Source organism: Cucurbita moschata, unplaced genomic scaffold (genome assembly GCF_002738365.1).
Source record: "Cucurbita moschata cultivar Rifu unplaced genomic scaffold, Cmos_1.0 Cmo_Scf00009, whole genome shotgun sequence".
Lineage (NCBI taxonomy): Eukaryota > Viridiplantae > Streptophyta > Magnoliopsida > Cucurbitales > Cucurbitaceae > Cucurbita > Cucurbita moschata.
The window spans coordinates 4,496,448-4,522,788 of record NW_019268525.1 but is presented as its reverse complement, the minus strand read 5'-3'; the positions used below and the strand labels follow the sequence as shown (position 1 = coordinate 4,522,788).

Genomic DNA, 26,341 nt, shown 5'->3' with positions numbered 1-26,341 from the left:
GAGGTGGGGAGGCAGCTGGAGGAGGAGTAGACGGGGGCGGAACAGCCGGGGTGGTGGGCGGCTGAGCGGGAGCAGCGCCAGGAGCCTGAGCCATAGAAGAAGTAGCCAAGCAGGCCAAAAGCATCAGAAATTGAATACCCATCTTCATTTTCTCCACCAAACAAAAGATAAGAGAGAAAATTAGAGAAAGTTTGAGTGGGCAGTTGAAATGAAAAGCAATAGCGGAGATATATATATATACACAACAAGAACAAGAACAAAAATGGCTCAGCCGAGGCTTCAAAGACAGCCTTGCCTCCTCTTTCCCTAATAATGCTTCAGATTCCCAAATTCCTTTTTTTAATCATTTGCTCTTATAATAAATAAATCATCATAATAATTTCACCCACAATTTCAACATTAAATTAAAAACCCCCCTTTATATGCGCTTCACATTATTTACTTAAACATAAATTATAATAAAGTTATATAACCAATATTTTATTTACAATATAAATTCTAACCTCCTTACTTCGGCAATAAATCTAAATAAACATTATAATAATTTTGATTCCTAATCATGGGGATTAAAAGTACACGAATACCCTAATGAAGGACACGTGTCAGATTATAACAGGGCTATGCCAAGTGGAAATATTATAAGAAATTATGTTGTTGGCTTCACAGTCTGTCCGGTGGGTACGGTGAGTTGTTTGACAGTTTTTTATTTTCTCAACGACTCTTTGGAGTGATTAGTGATTTGACCGAAACGCGCCTCTCATCTTCAATTTTTCATATCCATATCCAGCCAATTACAGCTACTAAGTTCAGGATGGATCACCGAACGGGAATCGTTTTTTCTTGTAACGTGGACACGTGGCACACGCCCATTTATTTCTTCTACCCATGTTCCTTGGGTCCACTCCTGCTTGTTTCTCTTTTCCCAAATCCAATTATTTAGTTTTATATTAAATTATAAATTTCATCCTTATCACCAGAAAAGTTAAATTTTTTATTTTATAATTTTAGAGGTTAAAATTACTTCTTAATTCCATAATCCTATTTAGAGCGAATATTATAATCTCCTTTGAGTTACTAGGGGTTTGATGGGCTGTTTCCTTTTGATTTAAACATGGTGTAATGAGAGATAATCAGAGTGGGGATGGAAAAGCCTTCTCCATTCTAATATGCAAAAACAAATTTATTTATTTTTGCAGAGACGATGACAGAGATCCTCAACAGAGAACGCATACGTATTAAGATCTCTACGGGAGTTTTTATTCATTTTATTATTATTTTTAAATGGTTATTTCAAATAAACTTTTCAAAGGCATAATTTCTATTTTATAATATAATTTTTATTTTAAAAAAATGTAAATAAAAATATAATGTAGTCTTATACCAACCTAAATGTCTAAAAGAAATTAAAAATTAATATTATAATATTGGAAGAAAATTAATATTATAATATTATCTTCGACATAAAAACAATTTTAAACGTATTTAATATATAAATAATAATATTTATAATAAAGCTCAATTTTGAAATAAAAAAGCTATGAGCTAGAATAAAATTATAAAAACGAATTATAGGTAAAAGAAAAGCGGGGATAGGGGGGGTAATTGGGCTGATCCCCGTCCCCTTCCCGGTCCATGTAACGGAAGTCTGCCGACTTCCTCTCCATTCTCGGTTTAATCGAGATTTCCGATCGCAGGCCTCCTCTTCCCTAAGCTTCACACCAGCGGCGTTGACACTATGCTTCCAGAAGTCGTCCGGCGGGCCACATGCTCTGACTCGCGCGGGTCTCTGATTCTCGCCAATTTTAGGTTCGTCTTTGCACTTTGAAACTCTTGCAATAATCGATCAATCGCTCTGAATATGACTTGATTGAATATCTGCTGAAGTTGTGTGATTCTTGGCCTGGTTTAATTGATTGTAATCATTCCAGATATTCCACATAATTGTGATCACTCTTGCCCTTCTTCTTTAAAAACCAATCGCAAAAAATCAAATAAATTCAGGTAGTGGGGAAAGTATACGATCCATGCCTTCTTGGAGAACTTACATCTCCACATAATATGGCTTGAAGATTACTCTGTTTCCTACATAAAAATAATAATAATAATAAACAAAGGAAATGTTAGTATCAATTCCTCTTTTTTGGATGAAGTTTGGCTGGGATAGAATCGTTTAGGTTTTTTCACATTTTTTGTAATCTTTTCATGCAAAGGAAAAAATTGGGCGTAATTAATGCCCATGGTTACTCAGAATGATGCCAAAAGTGGAGTGTTTTTTAGATTGAAACTTACTGCTTGCATTCTTACAACACACTGATACAAGCTTTACTAAAGCTCTTATTACTAAACAGCTCTCATTTGTGTTCAATGCCTTCCCACTTCTCTAAGTTATAGCATTGCATTGCTCCCTTAGTTCTGACTAATTACTAATAGATAAACAAACAAGAGTTACCTAACGTTTGTGACTCAAACAGAGTGAATTCCAGCATCGGCAGCAGCATGGCAAGCAGCTGGTACAACATCTGAAATCTGGCTATCATGGCAGCCGAGGTAAATCCGCCAAGCCCTTTTTTACATTAAATTTGCTGTTTAAAGCAAAAGGATCAAAGTTTCATGAAGTAGCTGGTAGCTCCAATGTTCTTCTTTTCTTTTCTTTAGGAATCAGTGGACAATGAACTCCACGTCACATTAAGTGGACTAAACAATAATTATCTGGTTTCTTTAGGAATCACTGGGGGATCATGGATTAACAAATCCTATCTAAATAAACTTGTTTTCTTTTTCAAAAAGGAAAGGAAGAATAGAATACCAGAAATGGCTACTAAGAACTAAGAAGAAATGGATGGTTAATGAGAGGCCTAAAAGAATTTAGTTGATGAGGTATGTATTGGGCCAGAGAAGGGAGATGACCCATGACATAGCTGTAAGGAGCAGAACCAAACGAATGTTTAATGCAGCCATGTAGAAGAAGTGCTACTGTTTTCTGGTTCATGACACATGTAATCGATCTCGGCCTCACGGATCTGCACATTGTCAAAAAGAAATTCAGTGGCTGATGGAGCTGGTAGCATACAGCGAGTTGATTTAAATTCCTCCTTTCTATGTGATCTAGAGTTTCGTGGGGTTCTGTTTCCGACCGCAAAATTCATTGTTGGAGCTAGTAGAGACTTTGTATCAGCAAAGAGCAAAGGGGGACGGGTTTCAAAGATATATTCATATTCAATTAGGCAATGTTTAGCCAAACAAAGCTGAATTTCAAACCATTTTTTTTCTAAAGACTGTGTCAAGACGCTTGTAGGGCATCTAGACATTCTTTATGTGCAACCTACAAGCCAAACGTCCCGCACAAGCAGCGTTGAGATGCTACTTGTGTGTCAACGCTAGGAATTGGAGTTCTTGTCAATATAAACTCACCAACCTAGGTCATTTCAACATGTTTCATCTTCACTTACATGTTTTCTAAGAAAATTCCTAGAATATCATCCAACATAGAATTGTTTCTAGTAAAACACGTTTAACTTTTCGATTCATTCATGTACCCCTCATTTACTTGGATATCACATGCCTACCAGCTTCCACCTTGGTTCTTCTCCAAACCACATCCTACTAGGAGAGGTATCGCTTTGATATCATTTTGTAACAGTCCATGTCTAAGATTAGAAATTCAGATTCGACACTTAATAACCCCAACATTCTCCCTACATCCGTTGCGATATGACCCTATTACCTACTTGCATAATAACATGAGCACTTTTAGCATGTTTTGTCGTCACTCACATACTTCCTAAGAAAATTTCTAGGAGGTCGTCCAACGTAGAATTGATCTAAGCAAAATTAAAGTTTTTATGATTGAGCCACTTAAGAGTAAGATATACCTTATTGGTATAGGTAGTAACTTCAGTTTTTTTTTTAATTTCTCAACCATCCTACATTAATATTAGTCTCATTTGGATGTAGTCCTGATTCATTTATGTACATTTTCTTTACTCGACCATCACAATTTAAGCATGTCAATGTACTTCTCCGATGAATAACAAGAAAGTAAAGTAACCTAAATTACTCTTGGAATAGTTCTCACACGCCTTTGGTTTTGTGTTCAAGCCATATTCAGGAACTCTATGTTGAGGATTTTCAATAAGACCCGCCAAATATATCTTCATATTTACTTCAATATATGTTTGTTTAGCATTCAGTTTTGTTTAAATCTAAACAAATTCAAAGACGATTCTAATTCTTACACTACGAGTTAGAATGTTCATTCCTTTCACTATCATCACCAATTCCCCCAATGTCGAGAATGGACAAGGTCTGACACCTTTGCATCGATGATTCATCGAACAATCACGACAAAGGAGTCGAACTCCTCTTCTTTGCATCGATGATTCATCGAACAACCACGACAAAGGAGTCGAACTCCTCTTCTTTGCATCGATGATTCATCGAACAACCACGACAAAGGAGTCGAACTCCTCTTAATCATCCCTGATAGAGCTCAGGGTGGAGTACGCTCTCTGCATTGCCTACTAAGCTTCCGATAACATTGTTGCAAAAATTGTGGGTGATGTAGAGGGTTTGAAGTTTTCATCAACTTGGACTCATCTAGGCTAAACTGCTCTTCCTTGTTTGGGTAAAACAAAGTGACTCAGCTTAGACAGCCTTCTCCCTTCCCATGTCTCACCTAAACTAATTAAGCCACCAACTACACAAAGAGTTCATCAATGTTCTTCACAACTAAACAGTCAGTGCTTATAAAGCGAGTTAATAACCCAGATCAAACAGTCCCATCCACATCAATGGTTGCCATTTTTCAAAAGAAAATCTCATGTGCATACATATTTAGCAACAGTACTGTTCACAATAGCCTTCTGTTGCAAGCAACCGTTTGTGTGAGGTACACTAAGACTGAGGGCAGTGTTTTGTGCTTTGATGTCAGCCATAAAGCCATAAAGCCATAAAGCCATAGCCATAGCCATAGGAAAGCAGCTAAGAAATCACACAAAGTTTGTAAAAGTTTACAAAGCCCAAATCTGTTGTGAAAATAGCAGAAGCAGAGAGGTGGGTTCCCAAATAAACAGTACGGATGAGAGCAGCAGCACAAAGCAAGGCCAAAGAGGGAGGGGGCGTTGAAGTTGCAGGCTGGTGAAAATGACAAGACCAGCCACACGGAGGAGGAGAAATTTACGGGCAATAGAATGGTTTTGATTTTGACAACAAAAACAATTCTATTATACATCCATCTCTGCCTGCCCTGCCCTTCCCTCTCTCATTTGTCTCTCAACTCAAATGTTTGCAGCCGATGACAGAAAACCCATTTTCCTTTTGTCTTCTTCTGTTTGTATTATGGCGTGTTTCCTAAATTCTCATTCCATCTTCTTTCTCTTTCATCAACTTTAAATTCTAACATCAACATTTTCCAAGTATATTACTTATATATCTTAACAAAGATTTTTTTGGTCGGGAAACAGTATTCGCAATCCAACTCTACTGTACTTTTAGGTTGTCATGAAGAATCCAAACATAGATTCATATAAGTCTCTCGAGTCAAAGTGACAAACCGAGGAGCTAAGTCAGCCTGCAATACATGGAAGATACTTATATCGACATGGTAATATGCCCGACACATTTTCGATTTCGATACTTAAGAGAGCGTTTAAGTGGGGATTATGTAATTAAAGAAGCATGGTTTTTTGCACCGTTTGTACTTGGTTGTGGAGCTTGAATTTGCGTAATCATTTGTCTCTCTGCCTTTTCATTTGTCCTTTGAAATATGGTCTCCCTTTTACCATTTCTTTTCTCCTTCCCTGCAACCATCACTTGCAAATTGTCCCCGTCTTCTTAACCCATCATTCTCATTACAAATAATTTGTATACAAATTTACATTTTTAGCCCTTTTTTTTTTTCTTTTCACTTTTCCTTTTCCTTTCCCTCTCTCTCTCCAATCCATCCATTTATATCTTTTGCCTCTTTTTTTGGATAAAAAGAACAACTTCTGAATCTAACATTACATTCAAAGCTTCATTTTTTTAGTGCAAGGTAAAGAAAGAGTTTGTTTCCTTCGCAAGTCACATTTTAGTAAAGGTCAGAGAGCTCATCTCAGGGTGTATGCAATATATATGATTTTAGATACGTGACTCAAAATAGATGTTCAGATGAATTTTGAAATAGATCTATTTTAAGACCGTTCTCTTTATAGCCAAATAGTGAATAGATTACATTCATGTCTAGAGATCTTAGGTCACTATTTTAGCATGTTAAAATCGTAGCTATAATGATCATAAACTCAGATAGGCTAGTAGGTTAGGGCCGGTGGAATAACGATGTCACTCCATTGCTTCCCACCCGTTGATTTCTTTCTCTCTTTCTTCTTTATGTATAACAACCAGTACTTTATGCTTTGGATTCAGGTTGGCTCCTTCCTTTACTTTACTTGACGCTAATTCTTACATGACTTAAGCATGAGGTCACAATGTGATGGCAAGGTTCTAATTCTTCTCATTCATATATTTTAAAACTATAGCTTGTTGATTCGTATTGAGTCAAGAAAACTTGAAAAAAAAGAAAAGGAATGAATAAAGTTGTTGTTGTAAAGGGGAGAATGTAAGTTATTTTTATTTGGAGATCCTTCCACAAGATTCACTTACTCCCATTTTTTGACACAAAATTCTGTTGTTATGAACATAACGACGTGGGAATGCAGAAACCCAAAATTCAATTTTTAAAAATACTTTTATATATATTTATACAATAAAAAATGATAATTCAAAATCAACAAAATCAACCAAACAATGATTTCCTTGGTTTGTCTTTATGTGATGTTTGATTCCGACATTTGATTCATTCCCAACTCTGTCCCAAACATCAAAAGCATTTCCACTTCTTTTCAGCTCTAAACCCATTTTCTTTCTTTATTACACAATAAATAAATTATCTCCACATCATACCCCCTAAACTTTTCCACTTTTTTTTTTTTTTTCCTATTTTGGGTTTTAAGTTTTAAATAAAATTATTAACTTAATTTTTTTTATTAATAATTTGAAGGATTAAAAAAAAAAAATTTAAATAATGTTAAAATATCATTTTGTTCGGATTTGATGAGTCATTATATCATAAAATATTTTCAATAATCTACTAAATATTTAATGTGGTGTCTACTTAGTCTAATATAGTTAGTTTTTCACTTTTTTTTCTAATAGGTCCGACATTAACTACTTCACGTTTAACATGTATGTTGGTCACGTGAATTATATTATTTAAAGATTATATATATATCTCTATTTAATTTTAAATTCGTTTTTTTGGAAGGTAAGCGTTATATTATCAAAGTGAGTGCATAATGACATTTTCACGCACGGAAGCAAGCTCGAAATACTTTCGAATAATTTAGAAAAATATATTTTATGTCATAAAGATTAAAGAGAAACAACCTTCCAAATTCGACAATGCATTTGAAATATTTTCTTAAAAATAATTAAAATATAGTTTCAACCAATGGGGATAATAATTTGAAATATTGTTTTATTAATGATAATAATTAAAAAAAGCTATAAATAAACTATGAAATCAAATGAAAAATATTCATCCCAAATCCCCTTCATTTCATGCATACCGGCACCGGGTAGAGCCGGTGGGTGCACGACCGTAGTTAAAACCCTCCTCCTCCTCCTCCGCCTCCGTTCTCCGTCGCAGAAGCCCGAAATGGAGTTCGAGGATCACGACGAAGAAGAAGACATGGAAATGGAAGCTCCAACAAACTACGACAAACCACTTCTCCAAACCCCTCCTCCTCCTCCTCCACTTTCCCGCCTCAACAAAACCCCATCTCCGCTCCACTCCTCCCCCCCTCCTCCCCCCCTCTACAAAGAGTGCTTAAAAAACCACGCCGTCTCCATCGGTGGCCACTCCCTCGACGGCTGCGGCGAGTTCATGCCCGCCGGCCCAAACGGCTCTCTCGACGCACTCAAATGCGCCGCCTGCAACTGCCACCGCAACTTCCACCGCAAAGACATTACCACCACCAACGACGACAACGGAGAATCACCACCGTTCATCTTATCCAACCCACCACCAACCGCCCAGTTCGTTCCCTACTGGCGTGCTCCAGCTGGCTACCTCCACGTGGCACCCCAACGACGAATGCTGGCGCTCCCGTCGCCTTCAAGTGGAGACGGCGGATGCAGAAAGAGGGTAAGGACAAAATTCACTGAGGAGCAAAAGGAGAAGATGCTGGTGATGGCGGAGAAGCTGGATTGGCGTATTCAAAAGAACGATGAAGCGGCGGTGATGGAATTCTGCAACGAAATCGGGGTGAAACGCCGAGTGTTGAAGGTTTGGATGCATAACAACAAGAACACGTTTCGTAAGGACTCTGAACACAACAAATTCTCGTAACAAACTCTTAGCCTCGCTTTCGAAACTGTCTTGGATCGTAATAATTCGTGATATCATCACTATCACCTGCTTCCTGTTTGCTTAATTTTAAGCTTTTTAATATTTTCTTTTCTTTTTTTCTTTCGGGTTTTTCTGGACAGCATGTTTGGTTTAAGAAATTAAGAAATTAAGAAATTAATCTGTCTGTGTTTGTCTGTGGTTTGGAGTAAATTATGTGTTTAATTTGTTAATCTCATGTTCTCTATCCATATGTGTCTTATGTTAGCTGTTGCATAATTAAAACCGATAATTATTAATATTCATTACTAAATAAATTAGAAACACACATATTTAAATTAAAATTAGTTTTTTAAAATAAAATAATTAATAATAATTACATAACTAAAATTAAGTAATTTAATAAAATTATTGTCAGAATTATTTATTTACATGAAATTCTTATAATATTTTCAAATATCTTAAATAAAATGACTCGTGAGGAAAGAATTTTAATACAAAGTAATGAATAATTATAAAGTCATATTAACAAAATTTATAAATGTTTTAAAGAAATCATCGATTTATTAAATAAAAATTAAAGGTTTAAAGTGATATTAAATATAAAATTTAATTTTATACATGATACATTAATTAAACTTTTTTTAAATTTGAATATATTAAGAATTTATAAATTCATTTACTTAGATATAAGATATTAAATCTAAAGCAATTGTTTTTCTAAAATTTAAAGATTTATTATAAACAAAATTAAAATTTAAAATCCTATTTTAAATATTTTAAAATTGAGGAGTCTTTTAGACATATGTTGAAACTTGGAGGACCAAAAAATAAATAAATAAGATTGTAGTGTTGCCATAAAAGAAAGGGCGGCCTCTTATTTAGGCCCAACACCCTTGCAGCCCATTCAACCCCGCGTTTGCTGTCCATTCCATTTCTGTCATTTATTGCAGTCTAACCGGAAGTAAACTGCCCTAGATTTTGACGTTAGCAACCGCTGCCTTCCTCTCCTCGACGGCCCTCAGCTTCTCTTCTCCCCCTCCTCCGCATTGCTGTCGCTAATCGTCTGCCTCCCTCACAAGCCGCGGCGAACGGCGACTCCTCTATCGAGGTAATGAACTTCTCTATCTTCCGCGCAGTCTTTTCAAACTCTAACCGTTCGAACTGAACTGAAAAAACTGAGTCCATTGTTCTGGCTTTATTCGGCTTTGCTTAATGTTAACGCCGGAGAACGATTCGGTTGTCATTACTCTAAAACTGAAATCTTCAATTTCGTTTCCGGTTCAAGCAAAACCAAAGAAACCGACCTCTATAGGGAGATTAAAGGTTTAAATACTGGTATGAGATATGAGATTTCAACTTAGTTTTTGTTTTATTCTTTTAAGTTTTCAAAACTAACTCCTCTGCCCCTCAAAATTTAATTCAGCTTTCATTTAGTATTTGTAAATTTAATTTAATTAAAGTTCTAAAATTTTAAATTGATTTCTTAGTGGTCACTGAAATTTGAGATTGGTTTCTAATCGGTAGCTATGAAGTTTTATCGTTTAAAGACTTCAATTTTAATTTTGAACCAATCAAATTTGTAATTAATCTAAAATTTAAAATATTTTAATTTGTAAACAGTTAAAACTCTAGGGACCAAAATGTTCTTTAGGGAAGATTACATGATATGCTTTGCAAATGTTGATAAATTTTCAGCAAAGCTCTTTGTTTTCCTGGTAGTTCATGTACTGGGTTTTGGTTATCATAAAAGCTTCAAATTTCATGTTCTACTTTTCAGCTTTTCTCTTTGAATTAGTCTAATGAAACTTACTTTGTTAGGTAAAAGTCTGGTTTCTTGTTACCCATCTATGCTTTTTTCAGAACTGTTTTTTTCTTTTTTTTTTTTTTTTTTTTTTTTTTTCTTTTCAACAGGGCTGCCTTTAATCTTTTGGAAAATGAAGAAAATGATAGCACTGGGTTTTGAGGGTTCAGCAAACAAGATTGGTGTTGGGGTTGTGACATTAGATGGCAACATTTTGTCAAACCCACGTCACACCTACATTACACCTCCCGGCCATGGCTTTCTTCCTCGTGAAACTGCACATCACCATTTTGAGCACATTCTCCCGTTGATTAAGTCTGCTCTGGAAACTGCAAAAATTACCCCAGAGGATATTGACTGCCTCTGTTACACTAAAGGGCCTGGCATGGGAGCTCCTCTACAAGTTTCTGCTGTTGCTGTGAGGGTTCTTTCTCAGATTTGGAATAAGCCTATTGTTGCTGTTAATCATTGCGTTGCACATATTGAGATGGGAAGGATTGTAACGGGTGCTGATGATCCTGTTGTCTTGTATGTTAGTGGTGGGAATACTCAGGTGATTGCTTATAGTGAAGGAAGGTATAGAATCTTTGGGGAAACTATTGATATTGCCGTTGGAAATTGCTTGGATCGGTTTGCAAGAGTCCTAACGCTATCCAATGACCCAAGTCCTGGATACAATATTGAACAGGTGTGTTATTGGAAGATGATAATGTAAATTTTTCGTTATTCCATTTATTCTTTTCATCGAATTATTGGGATTGAAAGGGCGTCAAAGCTTAATAGCGTAGGGAGTCTGAAAAGAAAACTTTTAGCTCTTACGTTCTTGGGTTGGAAAAAGCTTATATAGGTCTTATTCGCGCCTTTTAACCAAAATGTTTCAAATATAATAAATTAAATATGCTCTTTGTTTCCTCTGTTGCACGCATAACTTCCTTTTCCTTTTTTATAATGCATATGAAATATTTGAAGATGCAATTTGTACTGATAGTCTTATCTTCAAGGTGGGAGAGATATTATGAGAGAAAATGCTCATTGTGTACTTTTTCATTTCTATTTTTCTGAATTCTAACAAATGCTTGTGCTAAATAATGTGTGAAAAATGGTTTCTTTGACTCCCTCGATTGATTTTCTGTGTCCACAGCTTGCAAAGAAGGGAGAAAAGTTTATTGAACTTCCATATGTAGTTAAAGGGATGGATGTATCATTCAGTGGGATATTAAGTTATATTGAAGCAACTGCTGAGGAGAAACTAAAAAGTAACGAGTGTACTCCTGCTGACTTGTGCTACTCTCTACAGGTAATGTATGTTTATTATGTTAATAGTGCTCCATTTCTGGATGAACTGCAAACTCGGGCCATTCTATAACTAAGCGAAGTTTGTGAATTGGGCTGTTGCTCTATAATAGATGATCTCAAACTTTCAGCTCATTTGTAGAATTGTTATCCACTCTGACCTTGCCATTCTTCCGTAAAATTACTTACAAATGCTATTTCATCCCTTTCAACCCGCTGTTCTGTATTGTAGGAAACATTGTTTGCTATGCTTGTGGAAATCACGGAACGAGCCATGGCTCACTGCGACAAGAAAGATGTTCTTATAGTGGGTGGCGTAGGTTGTAATGAGCGCTTGCAAGAGATGATGAGAATAATGTGCTCTGAGCGAGGAGGAAGATTATTTGCAACAGATGACCGTTATTGTATTGATAATGGTGCAATGATTGCATATACTGGTCTTCTTGCTTGGGCACATGGCATGTCAACACCATTGGAGGAAGTAACATTCACCCAACGGTTTCGAACCGATGAAGTACATGCTATATGGAGAGAGAAAAAGGATTCGACTGAGCTCATGGAAGAAGACGTCTAAACCATCAAATGCCGCCCTCATTCTCTGCAAGATATAATAGTTGATATGGAAATTAGATGTGTTTGTAGGCGTAATTCTCTTTGGATATTCCATGGCTCTTTAGATGTTCCCTGAAGGTTTATAGATAATAGCATTATTGAAAACTTGGGCAAATGTTCTTTAGGATTAAGCTTGTAAATGGTATTTACAGGTCCTTCATGAATAGAACAGCAAAAGAGAGGCAACTCTGAAGGTATAGATCTCACTGACATAATGGATAAGGAAGGAAGGTGCAAAGTACTGAAGCATTTGCAACTAGTAGTAGTGAAGGCTGATACTCTTGCTAGTATAGGTTCTATAATCTCTGTCCCACTCACTCTCTCAGTTCGGCCTTTTTGTCCTTGTAATTTTGATGGCCAATTGAATGAACTAATGTATTTATTTGTAAAGATTATTCTAAGGGTCTATTTGGTTTGGATTATCTTTTCAAGTAGTTTTCATTTAATAATAAAATTGATAAAATTGAAAATGGTTTTGTATCCTAAGAGAGAACTCAAATACAAATTTTCAGATAAATAACAATAAATACAGTTAATAATAAAATTTTATTATCATTCAAAATAAAAAATAATTCATTAAATTTAGCTTTTTAATAAAAAAATATAATGCAAAATTAAACTAATAGACAAAATATTGAAATGTATGAGTGGTGGCTTAGTATATAAATCAGCTAAAATTAAAGTATAGAATGAAAATAAACCGACAAAAATAATAAATGAAAATGAAAACCGCTATAAAAAAAAAGAAAAAAAAAATTGAGCCTATTTTTAAAATAAAATAAAAAGATTAACAAAAGAAAGAGGAAAACCCTTCCTCCGTTTCAGCAGCTCTGTGTCGCCGCCGCCAACATCGTCTTTCTTCCATACGTGTTGCCGCAGCTTCCTCCCTCCTAGCGTTGCACTGATTTTGGTCGTAGAAGATTTGCTGCGAACTCGAGGGATTCTATGGGGAAGCAGGACGAGCCTCTCCATGTGAGTTCCAAAGCGGAACTGAAGCGAAGAGAGAAGCAGCAGAAGAAGGCAAAGTCTGGAGGGTTTGAGTCCTTAGGTCTTAGTCCCAATGTCTACAGGGGAATCAAGCGCAAGGGCTATAGAGTGCCCACTCCAATTCAGAGGAAAACCATGCCGCTCATTCTTTCCGGCAACGATGTGGTGGCCATGGCACGGACTGGCTCAGGTAAAACTGCTGCTTTTTTGGTGCCTATGCTGGAACGGCTTAAACAGCACGAGCCTCAGGGTGGTGTTAGGGCTCTCATCTTGTCTCCTACAAGGGACTTGGCGCTTCAGACTCTTAAGTTCACTAAGGAACTTGGAAAATTCACGGGTCAGTCCAGTGCTCTTAATTGAATTATTGTGATTTGAATGTGTATTGGCATGAGTTATCTCGTATGTTCTTAAACTGAAATAACGATTGGAACATATTTCACCTCACTGGTTTATAAACGTTTTATGTTATTGTTAATGGCATCACAATTGGACGATTCCAAACATCTGAAGGATGTCTCTATTGAGCATGTAACTTTGGAGGTTTCTTGTACGTAGAAATTCTTTTTGTTACTTGGTTATTAGAATCAATTTTGGTTTAGTTAAGCGTGTGGGCCTTGAACCTAGTTATTACTGACTAGTGTTGCTTCCTGTAGTACTTTTTTTCCAAATAAGAAACAAAGTGGCTCGTGTTATACTTTCTTTGTGCAATCGATCTCAAAGATGAGAATTTGATTTAGATTAATAAAGGACTGGAGAACAAAAGAAATTACTATCATTTGTACATTGCTGAGTGAGAAAGATGAATATTCTCCTTTCCTGGAAACCCTCAATAAGATCTATCTCTATGCATGTTTGGCCCAGCCTGCTTAGGATATTTAGCTCAATAATGAAAAGAAAGGGGAGAGAGGATCCTCTATCTGTAAATTAATTCTCCTAATTTACAGAGAGGTTCAGATTTAAATATCATCTATTATTTGCTGCAGATCTTCGAATTAGTTTATTGGTAGGCGGTGATAGTATGGAAACTCAATTTGAAGAATTGGCTCAAAATCCTGATATTATAATTGCCACTCCTGGAAGGTTGATGCACCATTTGTCTGAGGTTGATGACATGACCTTGCGCACTGTGGAATATGTGGTTTTTGATGAAGCTGATTGTCTCTTTGATATGGGTTTTGCTGAGCAGTTGCATAAAATCCTTGCACAACTGAGTGAGAATCGACAGACCTTACTTTTTAGTGCAACCTTACCAAGTGTTCTTGCAGAGTTTGCAAAGGCTGGTCTTCGTGATCCCCAGCTTGTGCGCCTTGATGTTGATAATAAGATTAGCCCTGACTTAAAGCTTGTCTTTTTTACTTTGCGCCAAGAAGAAAAAAATGCAGCATTGTTGTATTTGGTCAGAGAGCAAATCAGTTCCGATGAACAAAGTTTGATTTTTGTATCCACTCGGCATCATGTAGAGTTCTTAAATGTTTTGTTCCGAGAGGAAGGTATTGAGCCATCTGTATGTTATGGTGAAATGGACCAAGATGCTCGCAAGATTCATATATCAAGATTTAGGGCAAGAAAAACAATGTTCTTAATAGTGACTGATGTTGCAGCTAGGGGAATTGACATCCCATTGCTTGATAATGTTATCAACTGGGACTTCCCTCCTAAACCTAAAATCTTTGTACACCGAGTTGGACGAGCTGCAAGGGCTGGTCGAACTGGTGCAGCATTTTCATTTGTGACTTCTGAAGATCTTCCCAACCTTTTAGATCTTCATCTTTTTCTCTCAAAACCTATAAGAGCTGCACCTACTGAAGAGGAGGTCTTACTTGATAAGGAGGGTGTATTCTCTAAAATAGACAATGCAATTGCAAGTGGAGAAACTGTATACGGTCGTCTCCCTCAGACAGTTATTGATCTTGCTTCCGACAGAATCAGAGAAACCATTGATTCTTCAGCTGACTTGATTTCTCTGCAGAAAACCTGTTCAAATGCATTTCGTATGTATTCAAAGTCAAAACCACTACCTTCGAAAGAGTCTATCAGAAGAGCAAAGGACTTACCTCGTGAAGGATTGCATCCAATCTTCAAAAATATACTAGAAGGTGGTGAATTAAAGGCATTGGCTTTCTCAGAGCGCTTAAAAACATTCAGGTTAAAGCAATTAGCTTGCTTTCCTTTTTCGGTAGTAGGCTTAACATTTCCACAAAAATTAGTTTTGCAATGGTAAATCATGCTTGGAACAATTGTTTATTTGCACCAGGCCCAAGCAGACGATACTAGAGGCTGAAGGAGAAACTGCCAAGTCAAAGCATCGACAGGTTTGTTTATGAGTTTTGTGACTTTTGTAGCTTATGGCCGTTAGTTAAATACGTTGATGACAGTCTTTTGTTGAATCTATAAGCTTTTTATTTATTAATTAATTATTATATATAAGCAATGTTTAAAGGAACCAATAATTTGTGTTGATGAAGATAGAATGACAATCTCAGGTTGACGTGTTAAATACTGTTTATGTGTCCTGTTTGTGAGAGAGAATTGTATTGACGAATGTAATGTAAATAAAGGAAGGAAAAGTCCTTAAACAAGGACAATGAGTTATGAAATAGAATCTCCTATTAACAGTGATGGGTGATGTAGTATAATTACAAAAATATTTAGAGAAGGAGCTTCAGGCAGAAGAAACAAAAATTATGGTTCCCCAAAGATCATTTATGTTCGAAATATTTTCCATCGCTTTTATTCCCTTCAATTCATATTTCTCACACTTCACTCTTCACTCTTAAATGTTTCAAAATATCATCTTGAACCTCTGACCACAATAAATTTGGTGGGTTGAATTCTTGGGTTGTACAAATAAATGTGATGACTTGATGAAATTATTTGCTATAAAAGAAACCCTCCTTTACTTTCAAATTAGAATGTTTACATATTTATCTTATTTAATTTCATTTTGTATAATAATTAAATTTTTAGGTTTTTTGCTTTCCTCATTGATGGAAGTCGAATGATTTCTTCAATAATGGCATTGTTGCAGGGTCCTAGGCAATGGGTTGATGTAATGAAGAGAAAGAGAGCTGTCCATGAGGAGGTCATTAACTTAGTTCATAAGCAACGCTCTGCCAAGCACGTTGAGGAGGTGGACTTTCATCAACTTTGAATTATTTGAGTTTCTTTTCCTAATGTTAAATGTTCATAGTGAGTAGCAAAAGCTTATTGTTGGGATTTTGACCCACAGAGGTCTGAGCTTCCTGTTGAAGATCTGCCTGATGATGATTTATACATAATTTGAAATTTATTATGTTTATGCTTTTCTTTCCAAAGAATATCTTGTTATGCCTAAAATGTACTTCATATTTTCAGGAACTCCCGTTGGAAAACATTTCTCCAAAGGGTAAGAATATGAAAGGTATACCATTCTCTCTCTTTCTCACCCCTTCCCCATGGCAACTGGAAGAGAGACTGTTGTCATTTCATTTGAAGAGTGTGTTTGTGATGTGAGCATGGAATGATACCCAAATCAATTGGAAATTACTTTTATATATTAGAGTTGATTGTTACCCAGACGCTCATACGCCCTTCAATCTAATTTGAGTTCCAATGAGATTTCATGCAAGTTACAAAAATGTAGAGGGGGCTGTGGGACAAAGAGGGTGATATCGAAACAGATGAATGGCAAGAGTTAGAAAATAATGGAACAGTTCTTTTTTTTTTTTTTTTTTTTTTTTTTTTGGTGTATGTGCACGCGCTTTGAAGACATATCTTGAGGCGTAAACTTGTGGTACTGGTACATTGGTGTGGCTTGTGCCTTTCCTAGGCTGTCCACCTGACTTCTTTTTTTCAAGGTCAAAGAAACTCATTGAGTTTAGGGTAACAAGGTATTACTTCTAGAATTAACTAGAAGGTGCCTAAGATATCCTCTCTTCTTCAAGGTTTAAACGAGTAAAGTCTAAATATATTCTTGATGGAAAGTTAGCAGCATTCAGATTATTGCCTCGAGAACAGATTTTGCCAAATCAATTCTTAACATGTTCTTATCATGGTTTTTTCTCATGCTAAATAATGGCCTCTTGCTTTCATAACTGATTGAATATTTTTCCGTATTTTAGGAACTCGAGGATTAAAAAAAAGAAAGACTGCAAGTTTCAAAGATGAGGAGTTCTACATAAATTCAGTACCAACAAATCATGTAGGTCTTTTGCCATTTACTGGCCCTTTTCATTTTTAGAAAAACATCCATTATAAGAATTTCTTATGATGTTGAGAAATGTGAATAGAATAATCATGCTGACTCTTATACCTGCATTTTGGTTTGACCCAGCATACAGAAGCAGGATTAGCAGTAAAAGGCGATCAAGGTTTTGGGTCCAACAGGTACTTCACTAGTACCACTAAACAACAAAGGAGTACTGTAGGGGCTATCCAGCCTGTCATCTGAAGATCATTTTTTACTGTTTTAATTTATTATTGTAGCTACAAATTTCAATTTCGTTGAAGAGAAGGGGATTAGATTTATGTTTTTTTACTCTTCCAATATTACATATTCGATAACAGTTAACAGTACATCTCTTTTAGGTTGGATAATGCGGTTCTGGATCTAGTCGCTGATGATAGTTCTGGCATGCAGAAACATAAATCTGTATACCATTGGGATAAGGTAGGTTCCAAACACGAGTAAACATAGGTACCAAACATACGAGTTATGTGGGTACCTAACATGAATTAACTGTAGTTCGTGTTACCCTAAAATTTAATCATTATAACTTTTTTGAACTTTTTGGTGACAGAGGGGCAAGAAATATGTGAAATTAAACAATGGGGATCGGGTCACAGCCAGTGGAAAGGTGCGTTCTTGACTCTTTTACCAATTGGGTGTTGATGTTAAAAATTTCTTTCAACATTGATTCTAGCTTATAGTCAGGATGTTGGGATAATACATTTTTTGAGTTTCTATCTAGTTTCTACATTTCTATTTCTAGGATCTTAGGAATAATGTTAATGAAGCTATTTTCTTCTATAAATTTCACAGATAAAGACAGAAAGTGGTGCAAAAGTAAAAACTAACAAGACCGGCATATACAAGAAATGGAAAGAACGATCACATAATAAGATCTCTCTCAAAGGAATAAGTTTGGGAGACCACGATGGTGAAGCCATGAACCGTGCTGGTAATAGACTTCTTCCTTTTCATTTAGTTAGGTCTCGTTTGATATCAGTTTGTTTTTTTGGTTTTCTTAGTTTTTGAAAATTAAGCCGATAAATATTGCTTTCATCCATAGGCTTCTTTGTTTTGTTATCTACTTTATACATATGTTTTTGAAAGTTAAACGAAATCTGGAAGACTGAAAAAGTAATTTTTATTTTTTAGAATTTGGCTAAGAACTCCAATGTTTTCTTAAGAAAGATAAAACACGAAACACATCGTAGAGAAATGATGATGAGAAAAACAACGATGATCGGAAAACAAGCACAGACTAGAGAGACGTTTTGGTGGCTTTCAGCTTTGCTTATTTTTGTCTACTAAATTAGGTGCAGGAAATCAGCGATTTTCGGGAAATAAAAGAAAGTTTGGAGCCGGCAAAAACAAGCATTCAGTGCCTAATGCTCATGTGCGCACTGAAGTTAAAAATCTCGATCAAATTCGGAAGGAACGACAGAAAAAGGCAACTAGAATTCAAACCATGAAGAACCAACCGAAAAGGGGTAAAAAGAAATCTGGTAAAAAAGGAAACCGAGGAAAGGCGAAGTAGGAAGAAATAAGAGCTCTGTCTTGCTTCTCTCCCATCTTTCCCGTTACATGATCGATTGTTCTGGATGGCTCAAAAAGAGGGAAGAATTTCTATCCACTTCGTTTTTAGGAGACTTAGAAGTTTTCACACTGATTACATGGTCTTATACCGATCTAATCCAAAGTAGAGGAAAAGTAAAGATTTTTAGTTTCCATGCCTCCATTTCATGTGTCTCTTCATCATTTATGTTCGATGCCTCTGTCATCCATATTCCCCATAGAATTTAGTAGTTCAAGAACACATGTCGTGTCTGATGGCAAATTATGAGGCTGTGTCGTGTCTGATGGCAAAATATGAGGCTGCTTTCTTTCGACCTATTTTGTAATGTCTTTAAATGTTTCTGGTCGAGTTCAACTAGGCAATACGGGGTGGATTATTATACCTTCAATTTTAAGATAAGTAGTAGGTGTTTAGCTTATCCATTTAGAGATGGTTGAATTTTGTATTTTGAATTCTAATGTTTTTTTTTTTTTTGGTTGGGTCTACTCCTATTGTAATTCATGATTTTGACTTATTATATTAGTCCTTCATGTTTCAATCCATGAAATTAGTTTTGGCATACGGAAGATCCTTGGGGCTATACAGTTGAATAGACGGGACAAGTAGAAACTCCTTGTATAAATACAATTGGTTCCTAAGCAAGATCAACAACATTTAGACATTAAACTGAAAAATTTGATGCTTAGTGATCAAATTTGTACAAAACATTAGAACAATTTGATGCTTGCCAGGTCAAGTTCAGTTCAAGAGTCCTTGAATATTCCTAAACGACAACTAGGAGGCTTCTACAAAGTTAGAACGTCGATTGTAGAACTCAACAATCAAGTTTGGAATGTTTTAACCTTATATATGCATCGTAGAATAAACAAAAGAGTTTAAAACAATAGATTTGAACCCCATCGAGTTCAAAACAATAGATTTGAACCCCATAGTCGATAGATAAACTAATATACGGCTACTTGAATTGTGAGCCATGAACCACAACAATGTAGAAGTCCAAAATCGATGAAGACTCACTAGATTCACAAAGAGAGCTTGGGGTAGAAGGAGGAGAAGGAACCAAATCCTAGCAAACTTTGGGTGTTCTCTATCTCCCTCCATCTCGTTATCAAATCGTAAGAATGACATTTTATTTTATTTTTTCTAAGTTATAGAGACCAAATTTTTTAATTTAACCTGACTAAGAAACATTTAATACTAAATACAATCAATTTATCTCAACGATAAATATAACTGAAAAAAGTTAAAAGATATTGATAAAATGGAAGCTAACTCAAATCTAAATATTATTTAATTTGAATAATAAAAAAAGAATTTATTTTGTTTATAAAGTTATAAATACAATAATTTAATATATTAAGGCCTTTTTTTTTTTTTTTTTTTTCTCTTTATAAAGTTATAAATACGTGTCACTGCAATCGTACCCACGCACGGGCATTTTGGTAAATTGAGTAAAAACCCTAAGCCCTTCTCTTATTTAAAGTGAAACCGACGCAATACCAATTCTCTTCCCCAAGGAGTTTCAGAGGCGGCAGCAAACTCACTCGGCCTTCTACAAAGGCGACCTTCCTTGTTTCGAAACCATGGTAAGGAGATGTTTCTATGAACCTTCTTCCTCCTAGTTTGCATTTGATATTTGTTAATCCGGGTTGATGAACTTCAATGCAGTTTTCTCTCTGTTCTCGTTTGATTTTTTTCGATCATTGCTGAATTGTAGCCTGTTGTATCGGTATTAGGTATGCTGTTATAAGTTCGTCTTGAATCTGCGTTTCTCATCTCGAGATCTGAAAATGCGCTTCTTATTTTGTTTTGGAGAAAATTTATTGGGCACTGACGTATGAGATTCATCGTTGGGTGGTTTATGTACATTTCGGCGTGTCTTTGTTTGTGGTTGGTATATCTCGTTGAGTTGAATCCGTTTAAGTTATATATTGTTTGTATGTTTCTGGTGCCTGCATATATTCTTGGGGCATTCATGTTTTTGTAAGCGATACCTTTTGTAAACTTTGAACTGCGAAATAATAACAACGAAGTACGTTTAGTTATGCAGTAATGCACTAGCTCTACATCCCAACTAGTGTACATGATCGTTTAGTTCTACATCCCAACTAGTTTACACCTCAACTAATTTTGTATTGTTGTTAACATGAATTTAAAGATTTTATGGCTCGAGATTTTATGCAAGATGTTTATCATAGTTACTCTGTTCCTTGCTCTTTGGTTTGGCTTCATGCTATCTGTATCTATGTGTCCTTTCATCTGTCTAGCATTTTGATGTTAGGACTTGGGAATATATAATTTTACCTCTGGAATTAATGGCTATTTCTACCACAGGCAAGGGGATTGAAGAAGCATTTGAAGAGGCTCAATGCTCCGAAGCATTGGATGCTTGACAAACTTGGTGGTGCATTTGTGAGTCAAAATTATAGTTCAAGCTCAGTTACATCTTGCTATTGTTCAACATGTTACCTATTTTTGACATTTATTGGATCTTTTTGTAGGCCCCCAAACCTTCCTCTGGACCTCATAAATCAAGGGAATGCCTCCCATTGATCCTTATTCTACGAAACCGATTGAAGTATGCTCTCACTTACCGTGAGGTGATTTCAATCTTAATGCAAAGACATGTTCTTGTTGATGGGAAAGTGAGAACTGATAAGACATACCCAGCTGGGTTTATGGGTAGGCTGCTTATTTTTATCTTCTTAATTTAATTCTTATCTTAATAATTGAATGAAAGTGCCATTCTTTGTTGCATAATTTTAGGCATTACTTGTCTTGACAAACTTAAACAAGTCATCACCAATCTGTTGATGAATGAGACTAGGGATGATGTATTTATTAACGGAGATCATGTTTGAAGTGAATGGGGCAAGTAGCCATGAACTGCGGTCTGGTTCAGGAATTCTTTCATTTCCTAGCTTGACCACATTGTGTAATGTTTTAGCCTTATTGTTAGTTTCATCTCGTGAATTACAAAAAATTGTTACATTTTTTATGAAATTGATTCTTTAAACTATTAAATAGTTGGTACCTAACTGTTTTTACTATAGATATTAGAATGTGGATGTGAATAACAATATGTCTACATAACATGCGGTGTGCATTCTAATTTTGTGTTGCCAATTCTGAAGAAGATAGTCTGTAATATATTGATCTGATTATACGATCCGTTGGTGTGATTGTGTTGCCATTCTAATTTTTTATCTTGGTGTGTAATGTTTGTTTTATATGAATGTTATTCTGTCCATGCTAAAGTTGAATTTTCTTTTTTTCCTTGTGATGCCTTCTTGGTAGATGTTGTATCAATTCCCAAAACAAATGAGAATTTCCGGCTCCTCTATGACACCAAAGGTCGATTCCGTCTTCACTCTGTGAGGGATGAGGAGGCCAAGGTTAGTTACTTATTTATTTGATATCAAACTTTATCTTCTATTTTCTTGTTTCTTAAACATGACTTCCGGGGATCATATAACAAGTAAATCACATCATGTGTGGCTGTCACAAATCTGTGAATAAGCTTACTTCTCCGCTTGGATTGTCATTTCCTGTAAAAAAAAAAAAAAAAGCATTCCGTCTTTTCCTGCTTACCTGTTCTAGGTAGTTGCATTTTTCCTTTAAATCATATGAGGTTATACGAAGGAAAATGGTATCCTCTTCGGCGACTTACAGACATTGTCATTGGTCTATGAAAATTTTGGATTGTTCACATTGATTTTTATGTTTCTTTATGCAGTACAAACTCTGCAAAGTCCGTTCTGTGCAGTTCGGGCAGAAGGGCATTCCATATCTTAACACATATGATGGCCGTACCATTCGGTACCCTGATCCTCTCATCAAGGCCAATGACACCATCAAGCTCGACCTTGAGACCAACAAGATCGCTGATTTCATCAAGTTTGATGTGGGTAATGTTGTGATGGTTACTGGTGGAAGGAATCGTGGAAGAGTTGGAGTAATTAAGAACAGGGAGAAGCATAAGGGAAGTTTTGAGACCATCCACGTCCAGGATGCCACTGGCCACGAATTTGCCACTCGTCTTTGCAATGTCTTTACCATCGGTAAGGGTACTAAGCCATGGTTATCCCTACCTAAGGGCAAGGGTATTAAGTTATCCATCATTGAAGAGGCTAGGAAGAGGCTTGCAAGCCAGGCGGCAGTTACAGCTTAGGAGTCTTAATGAAAAGGTTGGAAGAAGACGTTGTTTATGATTATTGATTTTAGATTGTTCTGACAAGTCTGTTCTTTGAATTTGTGTTTCAAATTTTGTTTTAGTAAGTTTTTCCCAACCGATGTTTCGTTATTTTCATTTTAATTATAGCGTGGCTGCTACAATTAGTCATTCTAAAAGTTTCATGTTAATGTTTGCAATCTAAATGAGAGTTTAAAAATTAAGTCAATTGTCAAAATGTCAATGTAGGAACATTTGTCATGCTCTATTTTGATACGGGTATTTAAATGATAGGAAGTTTTCTTGGTTGTTCAAAGTTATTTATGCGTTGTGTTTTCTGTTTAAACGAATGAGTATGAAATATGGTTTTGTTACCATAAGATGGGACAATGATACAAAAATCTTTCGTTTAGGAACATTAACGTATCATCTTACATTTGATTATTGATGTGTTGTAATTAAGTACGATTATCAACAAAGTTTAAGAGAATGCTTTAATGTAGGGAAAGGAAATGCTTATTCTTTTTTCAAATTTCAGTTTTCTTGGATTGGTTACGAAATAGAAGAAGAAATTCTTGGTTCTTTGTTCCAAAGTAAGTAAAAGCTTAAAAACAGAAAAAGTCCAAAGGTCAATTTTTCTGACTCCCATAAATGGATATATTAACTAAAAATAATAATAATAACAGCACATTACTTTTATGAAAATATGATGAGATAATATTTAAAAAATTATAACTATTAAAAATATCAAACATTGATATACTCTAAGGTAATAAGATTTTTTTTCCATAATTCACGTTCCTATGTTCTTATTTATAATACCTATATGTAAAACAAGATTCTATCGTTGTAATATGTGCTTCATTAGAAACAAAATGTAATTATTTATATCATTTATGTTCATCAGCACATCCAAGATATCTATCTATGCAAACATAACTATCTCCCTAAGATTTAACAGTAAAAATTTACAGACCGAATGAGACGTCAATCTCAACCAATAACCTGCTCCTTTATCTCATCAATCTTGGCAGCCAATTCGTCTCTACTTTCCTGAGAGGTTGCAACAAAAAAAAATTATTAGCTCATTTATCACAACAAAAAAAAAAAAAAAAAAAAAAAAAAAAAAAAATACAGGATTTCAGTTCAGAAGGCAATTACCTTGAATAACAGAAAGCGAGCCGCGAACCACAGTGTGTAACCAAGCCCCACAATTTCCAACAACTTGGGAACCTATAGATTTACAAGAACGCACGGTTCTAAATTTGCCTTAAGAAACTTAATCAATTGATGACATCCTACAATTTACTCATACAGTTCTAATCCAATACAAAATCTTACAGATATAAAAGTGAGAACTACTCACCAATGGGATGGAATCAACAGCACCAACAACGGCTGAAACCAACCAGAGGCCAAAAGAGGCACCACCACCATACAGGGCAAGACTGTATTTATCAACCGACTCGAGCTGTGAGCAAAAGTAACCATCAAACCTTTCATAGGATGAAGCAATCTCAAACCGAAAAATGAAAACATATACATTATAGTATCAGTTATTCCAAAATGGTGTTTCCTAATTGACAAGAGCTATAAAAGTTCAAACTTCAATAAGAAATACTGATTTCCATCTCGAAATAGCAAATTTCCTATTATGACTGAAGACACAGAAACTTTGATGGACAACAAAATAATAAGAGAAGTTAGAGAAGAACAATTTTAAAAGAAACTTGAATACAAGCAAGAAACACAAAAAAAAAAAAAAAAAAAAAAAAAAAAAAAACAATTAGAGAAGTTAGGTTGCTCGATTAACCGCTCAGGTCGACATAATTGTCGACCTTTCATGTAGCATTTGTATATACTATCAAGTTTGATGATATCATCACTGCAACTAACTTCGAAAGGTCATACGAGAAATGAAAGAAATACGCATGCAGGGAAAAACCAAAACCCATTTTAAAAAAAAAAGAAGGCAACAGCACCATAAATTAAAATATTAAAAAAAAGAGGACTCCAAATTCTCAATAGTTAACACAGACAAAAATCGTCCAAGTTACCCAAGGAAGGTATTTTACGGTGGAATCAAGCCATAATCCAGACTATGGGAAGATATTGAAAGCAGAAATAGATAGATAAATCAAAGGGCAAGCAATCCAAAAAATTTGAAAAATGAAAAGCCAAGTGATCCAAAAAATTTGAAAAGGGTATCTCAGTAGCTTTGCACTCATTTGTTGAGATAAAAAAGAGATGGCAAAAGACAATTACTTACGGGTTAACACGATAAGCTTGCAAAAGAATAAATCACATGGCTTCAATAAAAGTTCTTACTTTCAGATCAATCAATGAATCAAGCGTCCATTCTTGCGCAACCTCAACTGGTTTTTCTTTAGGTTCTTCTTTGGGTTCTTCAGCTGTCGAAGTTTCATTGTACGCAACATTCTCAGCAGAAGAAGAATCTCCCACGGTAGCTGAAGATGCAGATAGAGAATCCTCCACCGCTACAACGGGCGCGTCCTCAACCGGTTCTTCTTTCGGCACTTCAGGTGTTACAATTTCGTCAGATGAAAGATTCTCCGCGGGAAGGTTCTCCTCGGCGACTGAAGAAGCAGGAGGAGAATCTTCCACGGCTACCGAAGAAGCAGGAGGAGAATCTTCCACGGCGACCGAAGAAGCAGGAGAAGAATCTTCCGAGACCGCCGCGCTGTCGCGTTCTTCAGTAATATATGGACTAGATCCATATGATTCCTCAGATGCTGCTGCTCTCGGCAGTGAAACAGAAAAATGACGATATCCTAAGAGAGAATTCAGAAAACAAAAAAGTTCAGAACCACGTACATCCAAAGGAAATCGCAAATCAGCTCATCGTTATACCATAAGAATCGACAAAGAACAACGCAAGCAAAGCAATCCAAAATAAAAACCACAAACAAAACGCACATAAATTCAACAGAAAAAGTACAGAACACCACAATGAAAACCTAGGGATTCATTTTAGATAGCAGAGTGAGAATGCAATGAACTGGAAACATACGGAAGTGGATGCCGCGAGCAAGACGCGAGGCTACGGGCATTTTGAGAGGAAGCGCGTGCTTGGGACGGAGGTGCTGGTTTCTGGCAAGAAGGGGAGAAGAAACGGGGAGGTCGGAAATGGGGCGGCATGCACAGAGTTCCATCGCCATAGCGGGAGAGGGGAGTCTGTGAAGAGGTGGGTGAAATCGAAGATGAAATGGGGTTGGTAGAGGAACGAGTGTTTCTTATACATTGGAAGAGGAGGGGAGGGCTCCCATGGGAGGATGAGAGCCATATATAGC

The 26,341-nt window shown here is 36.0% G+C and overlaps 6 protein-coding genes, 2 long non-coding RNA genes and 1 other non-coding gene across 18 annotated transcripts in view; 6 read left to right on the top strand and 3 right to left on the bottom strand.

Annotated features, from left to right (window-relative positions):
- The window catches only part of LOC111447028 (classical arabinogalactan protein 9-like), an 827-nt gene extending 662 nt beyond the window's left edge, over positions 1–165 (bottom strand). Inside the window, exon 1 of the mRNA XM_023085988.1 lies at positions 10–165. Within this exon, the coding sequence (XP_022941756.1) occupies positions 10–148 (139 nt within the window). The 5' untranslated portion in view covers positions 149–165. The remainder of the gene's footprint in view (positions 1–9) is intronic.
- LOC111447030 overlaps positions 1–263 on the top strand; it is a 417-nt gene extending 154 nt beyond the window's left edge. Inside the window, exon 2 of the long non-coding RNA XR_002711202.1 lies at positions 4–263. This is a non-coding gene — a long non-coding RNA (uncharacterized LOC111447030). The remainder of the gene's footprint in view (positions 1–3) is intronic.
- Positions 264–1,576: 1,313 nt separating this feature from the next.
- LOC111447029 lies at positions 1,577–6,603 on the top strand. 8 transcript variants are annotated; one of them, XR_002711201.1, is made up of 3 exons: positions 1,577–1,806; positions 2,472–2,547; positions 6,403–6,603. It is a non-coding gene; the product is annotated as an uncharacterized LOC111447029 (long non-coding RNA). The 8 variants fall into 8 exon arrangements; XR_002711199.1 differs by lacking the exon at positions 6,403–6,603 and adding an exon at positions 5,463–5,931; XR_002711200.1 differs by lacking the exon at positions 6,403–6,603 and adding an exon at positions 4,939–5,455.
- A 974-nt stretch (positions 6,604–7,577) lies between these two features.
- Positions 7,578–8,503, top strand: LOC111447027 (zinc-finger homeodomain protein 1-like). The gene has a single exon (XM_023085987.1). It carries the CDS (start codon positions 7,694–7,696, stop codon positions 8,384–8,386), a length of 693 nt encoding a protein of 230 aa, XP_022941755.1. The 5' UTR covers positions 7,578–7,693; the 3' UTR covers positions 8,387–8,503.
- An 845-nt stretch (positions 8,504–9,348) lies between these two features.
- LOC111447025 (probable tRNA N6-adenosine threonylcarbamoyltransferase) lies at positions 9,349–12,514 on the top strand. The gene is made up of 4 exons (XM_023085983.1): positions 9,349–9,494; positions 10,298–10,875; positions 11,329–11,484; positions 11,713–12,514. Exons 2-4 carry the CDS (start codon positions 10,321–10,323, stop codon positions 12,052–12,054), a joined length of 1,053 nt encoding a protein of 350 aa, XP_022941751.1. The 5' UTR covers positions 9,349–9,494; positions 10,298–10,320; the 3' UTR covers positions 12,055–12,514.
- Positions 12,515–12,865: 351 nt separating this feature from the next.
- Positions 12,866–19,344, top strand: LOC111447496 (putative DEAD-box ATP-dependent RNA helicase 29). Of its 2 annotated transcripts, none has more exons than XM_023086701.1 (12): positions 12,866–13,416; positions 14,063–15,224; positions 15,334–15,391; positions 16,108–16,209; positions 16,434–16,479; positions 17,180–17,259; positions 17,392–17,444; positions 17,646–17,727; positions 17,858–17,914; positions 18,100–18,238; positions 18,600–18,842; positions 18,888–19,344. In XM_023086701.1, exons 1-11 carry the CDS (start codon positions 13,038–13,040, stop codon positions 18,818–18,820), a joined length of 2,379 nt encoding a protein of 792 aa, XP_022942469.1. In that variant the 5' UTR covers positions 12,866–13,037; the 3' UTR covers positions 18,821–18,842; positions 18,888–19,344. The 2 variants fall into 2 exon arrangements, with proteins under 2 accessions (XP_022942469.1, XP_022942470.1); XM_023086702.1 differs by having other exon boundaries at positions 12,867–13,416; positions 18,606–18,842.
- A 991-nt stretch (positions 19,345–20,335) lies between these two features.
- LOC111447763 (40S ribosomal protein S4-3-like) lies at positions 20,336–23,259 on the top strand. Its single transcript, XM_023087092.1, has 5 exons — positions 20,336–20,445; positions 21,194–21,271; positions 21,361–21,541; positions 22,157–22,254; positions 22,596–23,259. The coding sequence occupies exons 1-5, from the start codon at positions 20,443–20,445 to the stop codon at positions 23,028–23,030; spliced, it is 795 nt and encodes a 264-aa protein (XP_022942860.1). The 5' UTR covers positions 20,336–20,442; the 3' UTR covers positions 23,031–23,259.
- A 613-nt stretch (positions 23,260–23,872) lies between these two features.
- On the bottom strand, positions 23,873–26,341 carry LOC111448041 (protein CURVATURE THYLAKOID 1A, chloroplastic-like). Of its 2 annotated transcripts, XM_023087488.1 has the most exons (6): positions 26,062–26,341; positions 25,682–25,822; positions 25,359–25,648; positions 24,397–24,501; positions 24,192–24,263; positions 23,873–24,083 (listed from the first exon to the last, which is right to left on the bottom strand). In XM_023087488.1, the coding sequence occupies exons 1-6, from the start codon at positions 26,207–26,209 to the stop codon at positions 24,024–24,026; spliced, it is 816 nt and encodes a 271-aa protein (XP_022943256.1). In that variant the 5' UTR covers positions 26,210–26,341; the 3' UTR covers positions 23,873–24,023. The 2 variants fall into 2 exon arrangements, with proteins under 2 accessions (XP_022943256.1, XP_022943255.1); XM_023087487.1 differs by having other exon boundaries at positions 25,359–25,822; positions 26,062–26,340.
- LOC111448058 lies at positions 24,831–24,921 on the bottom strand. Its single transcript, XR_002711357.1, has one exon. It is a non-coding gene; the product is annotated as a small nucleolar RNA snoR128 (small nucleolar RNA).

Coding starts and splice junctions, on each gene's coding strand:
- LOC111447027 (XM_023085987.1), top strand. CDS start 7,694: ATGGAGTTCGAGGATCACGACGAAGAAGAAGACATGGAAATGGAAGCT.
- LOC111447025 (XM_023085983.1), top strand. CDS start 10,321: ATGAAGAAAATGATAGCACTGGGTTTTGAGGGTTCAGCAAACAAGATT. Junction 10,876..11,328: donor CTGGATACAATATTGAACAG/GTGTGTTATTGG, acceptor CTGTGTCCACAG/CTTGCAAAGAAGGGAGAAAA. Junction 11,485..11,712: donor ACTTGTGCTACTCTCTACAG/GTAATGTATGTT, acceptor TCTGTATTGTAG/GAAACATTGTTTGCTATGCT.
- LOC111447496 (XM_023086701.1), top strand. CDS start 13,038: ATGGGGAAGCAGGACGAGCCTCTCCATGTGAGTTCCAAAGCGGAACTG. Junction 16,210..16,433: donor CTGCCAAGCACGTTGAGGAG/GTGGACTTTCAT, acceptor TCATATTTTCAG/GAACTCCCGTTGGAAAACAT. Junction 17,728..17,857: donor CTGTATACCATTGGGATAAG/GTAGGTTCCAAA, acceptor TTTTGGTGACAG/AGGGGCAAGAAATATGTGAA.
- LOC111447763 (XM_023087092.1), top strand. Junction 21,542..22,156: donor ATACCCAGCTGGGTTTATGG/GTAGGCTGCTTA, acceptor CCTTCTTGGTAG/ATGTTGTATCAATTCCCAAA. Junction 22,255..22,595: donor TGAGGGATGAGGAGGCCAAG/GTTAGTTACTTA, acceptor TTCTTTATGCAG/TACAAACTCTGCAAAGTCCG.
- LOC111448041 (XM_023087487.1), bottom strand. CDS start 26,209: ATGGCGATGGAACTCTGTGCATGCCGCCCCATTTCCGACCTCCCCGTT. Junction 25,823..26,061: donor TGCTCGCGGCATCCACTTCC/GTATGTTTCCAG, acceptor ATTCTCTCTTAG/GATATCGTCATTTTTCTGTT. Junction 24,264..24,396: donor CTGTTGATTCCATCCCATTG/GTGAGTAGTTCT, acceptor GTAAATCTATAG/GTTCCCAAGTTGTTGGAAAT.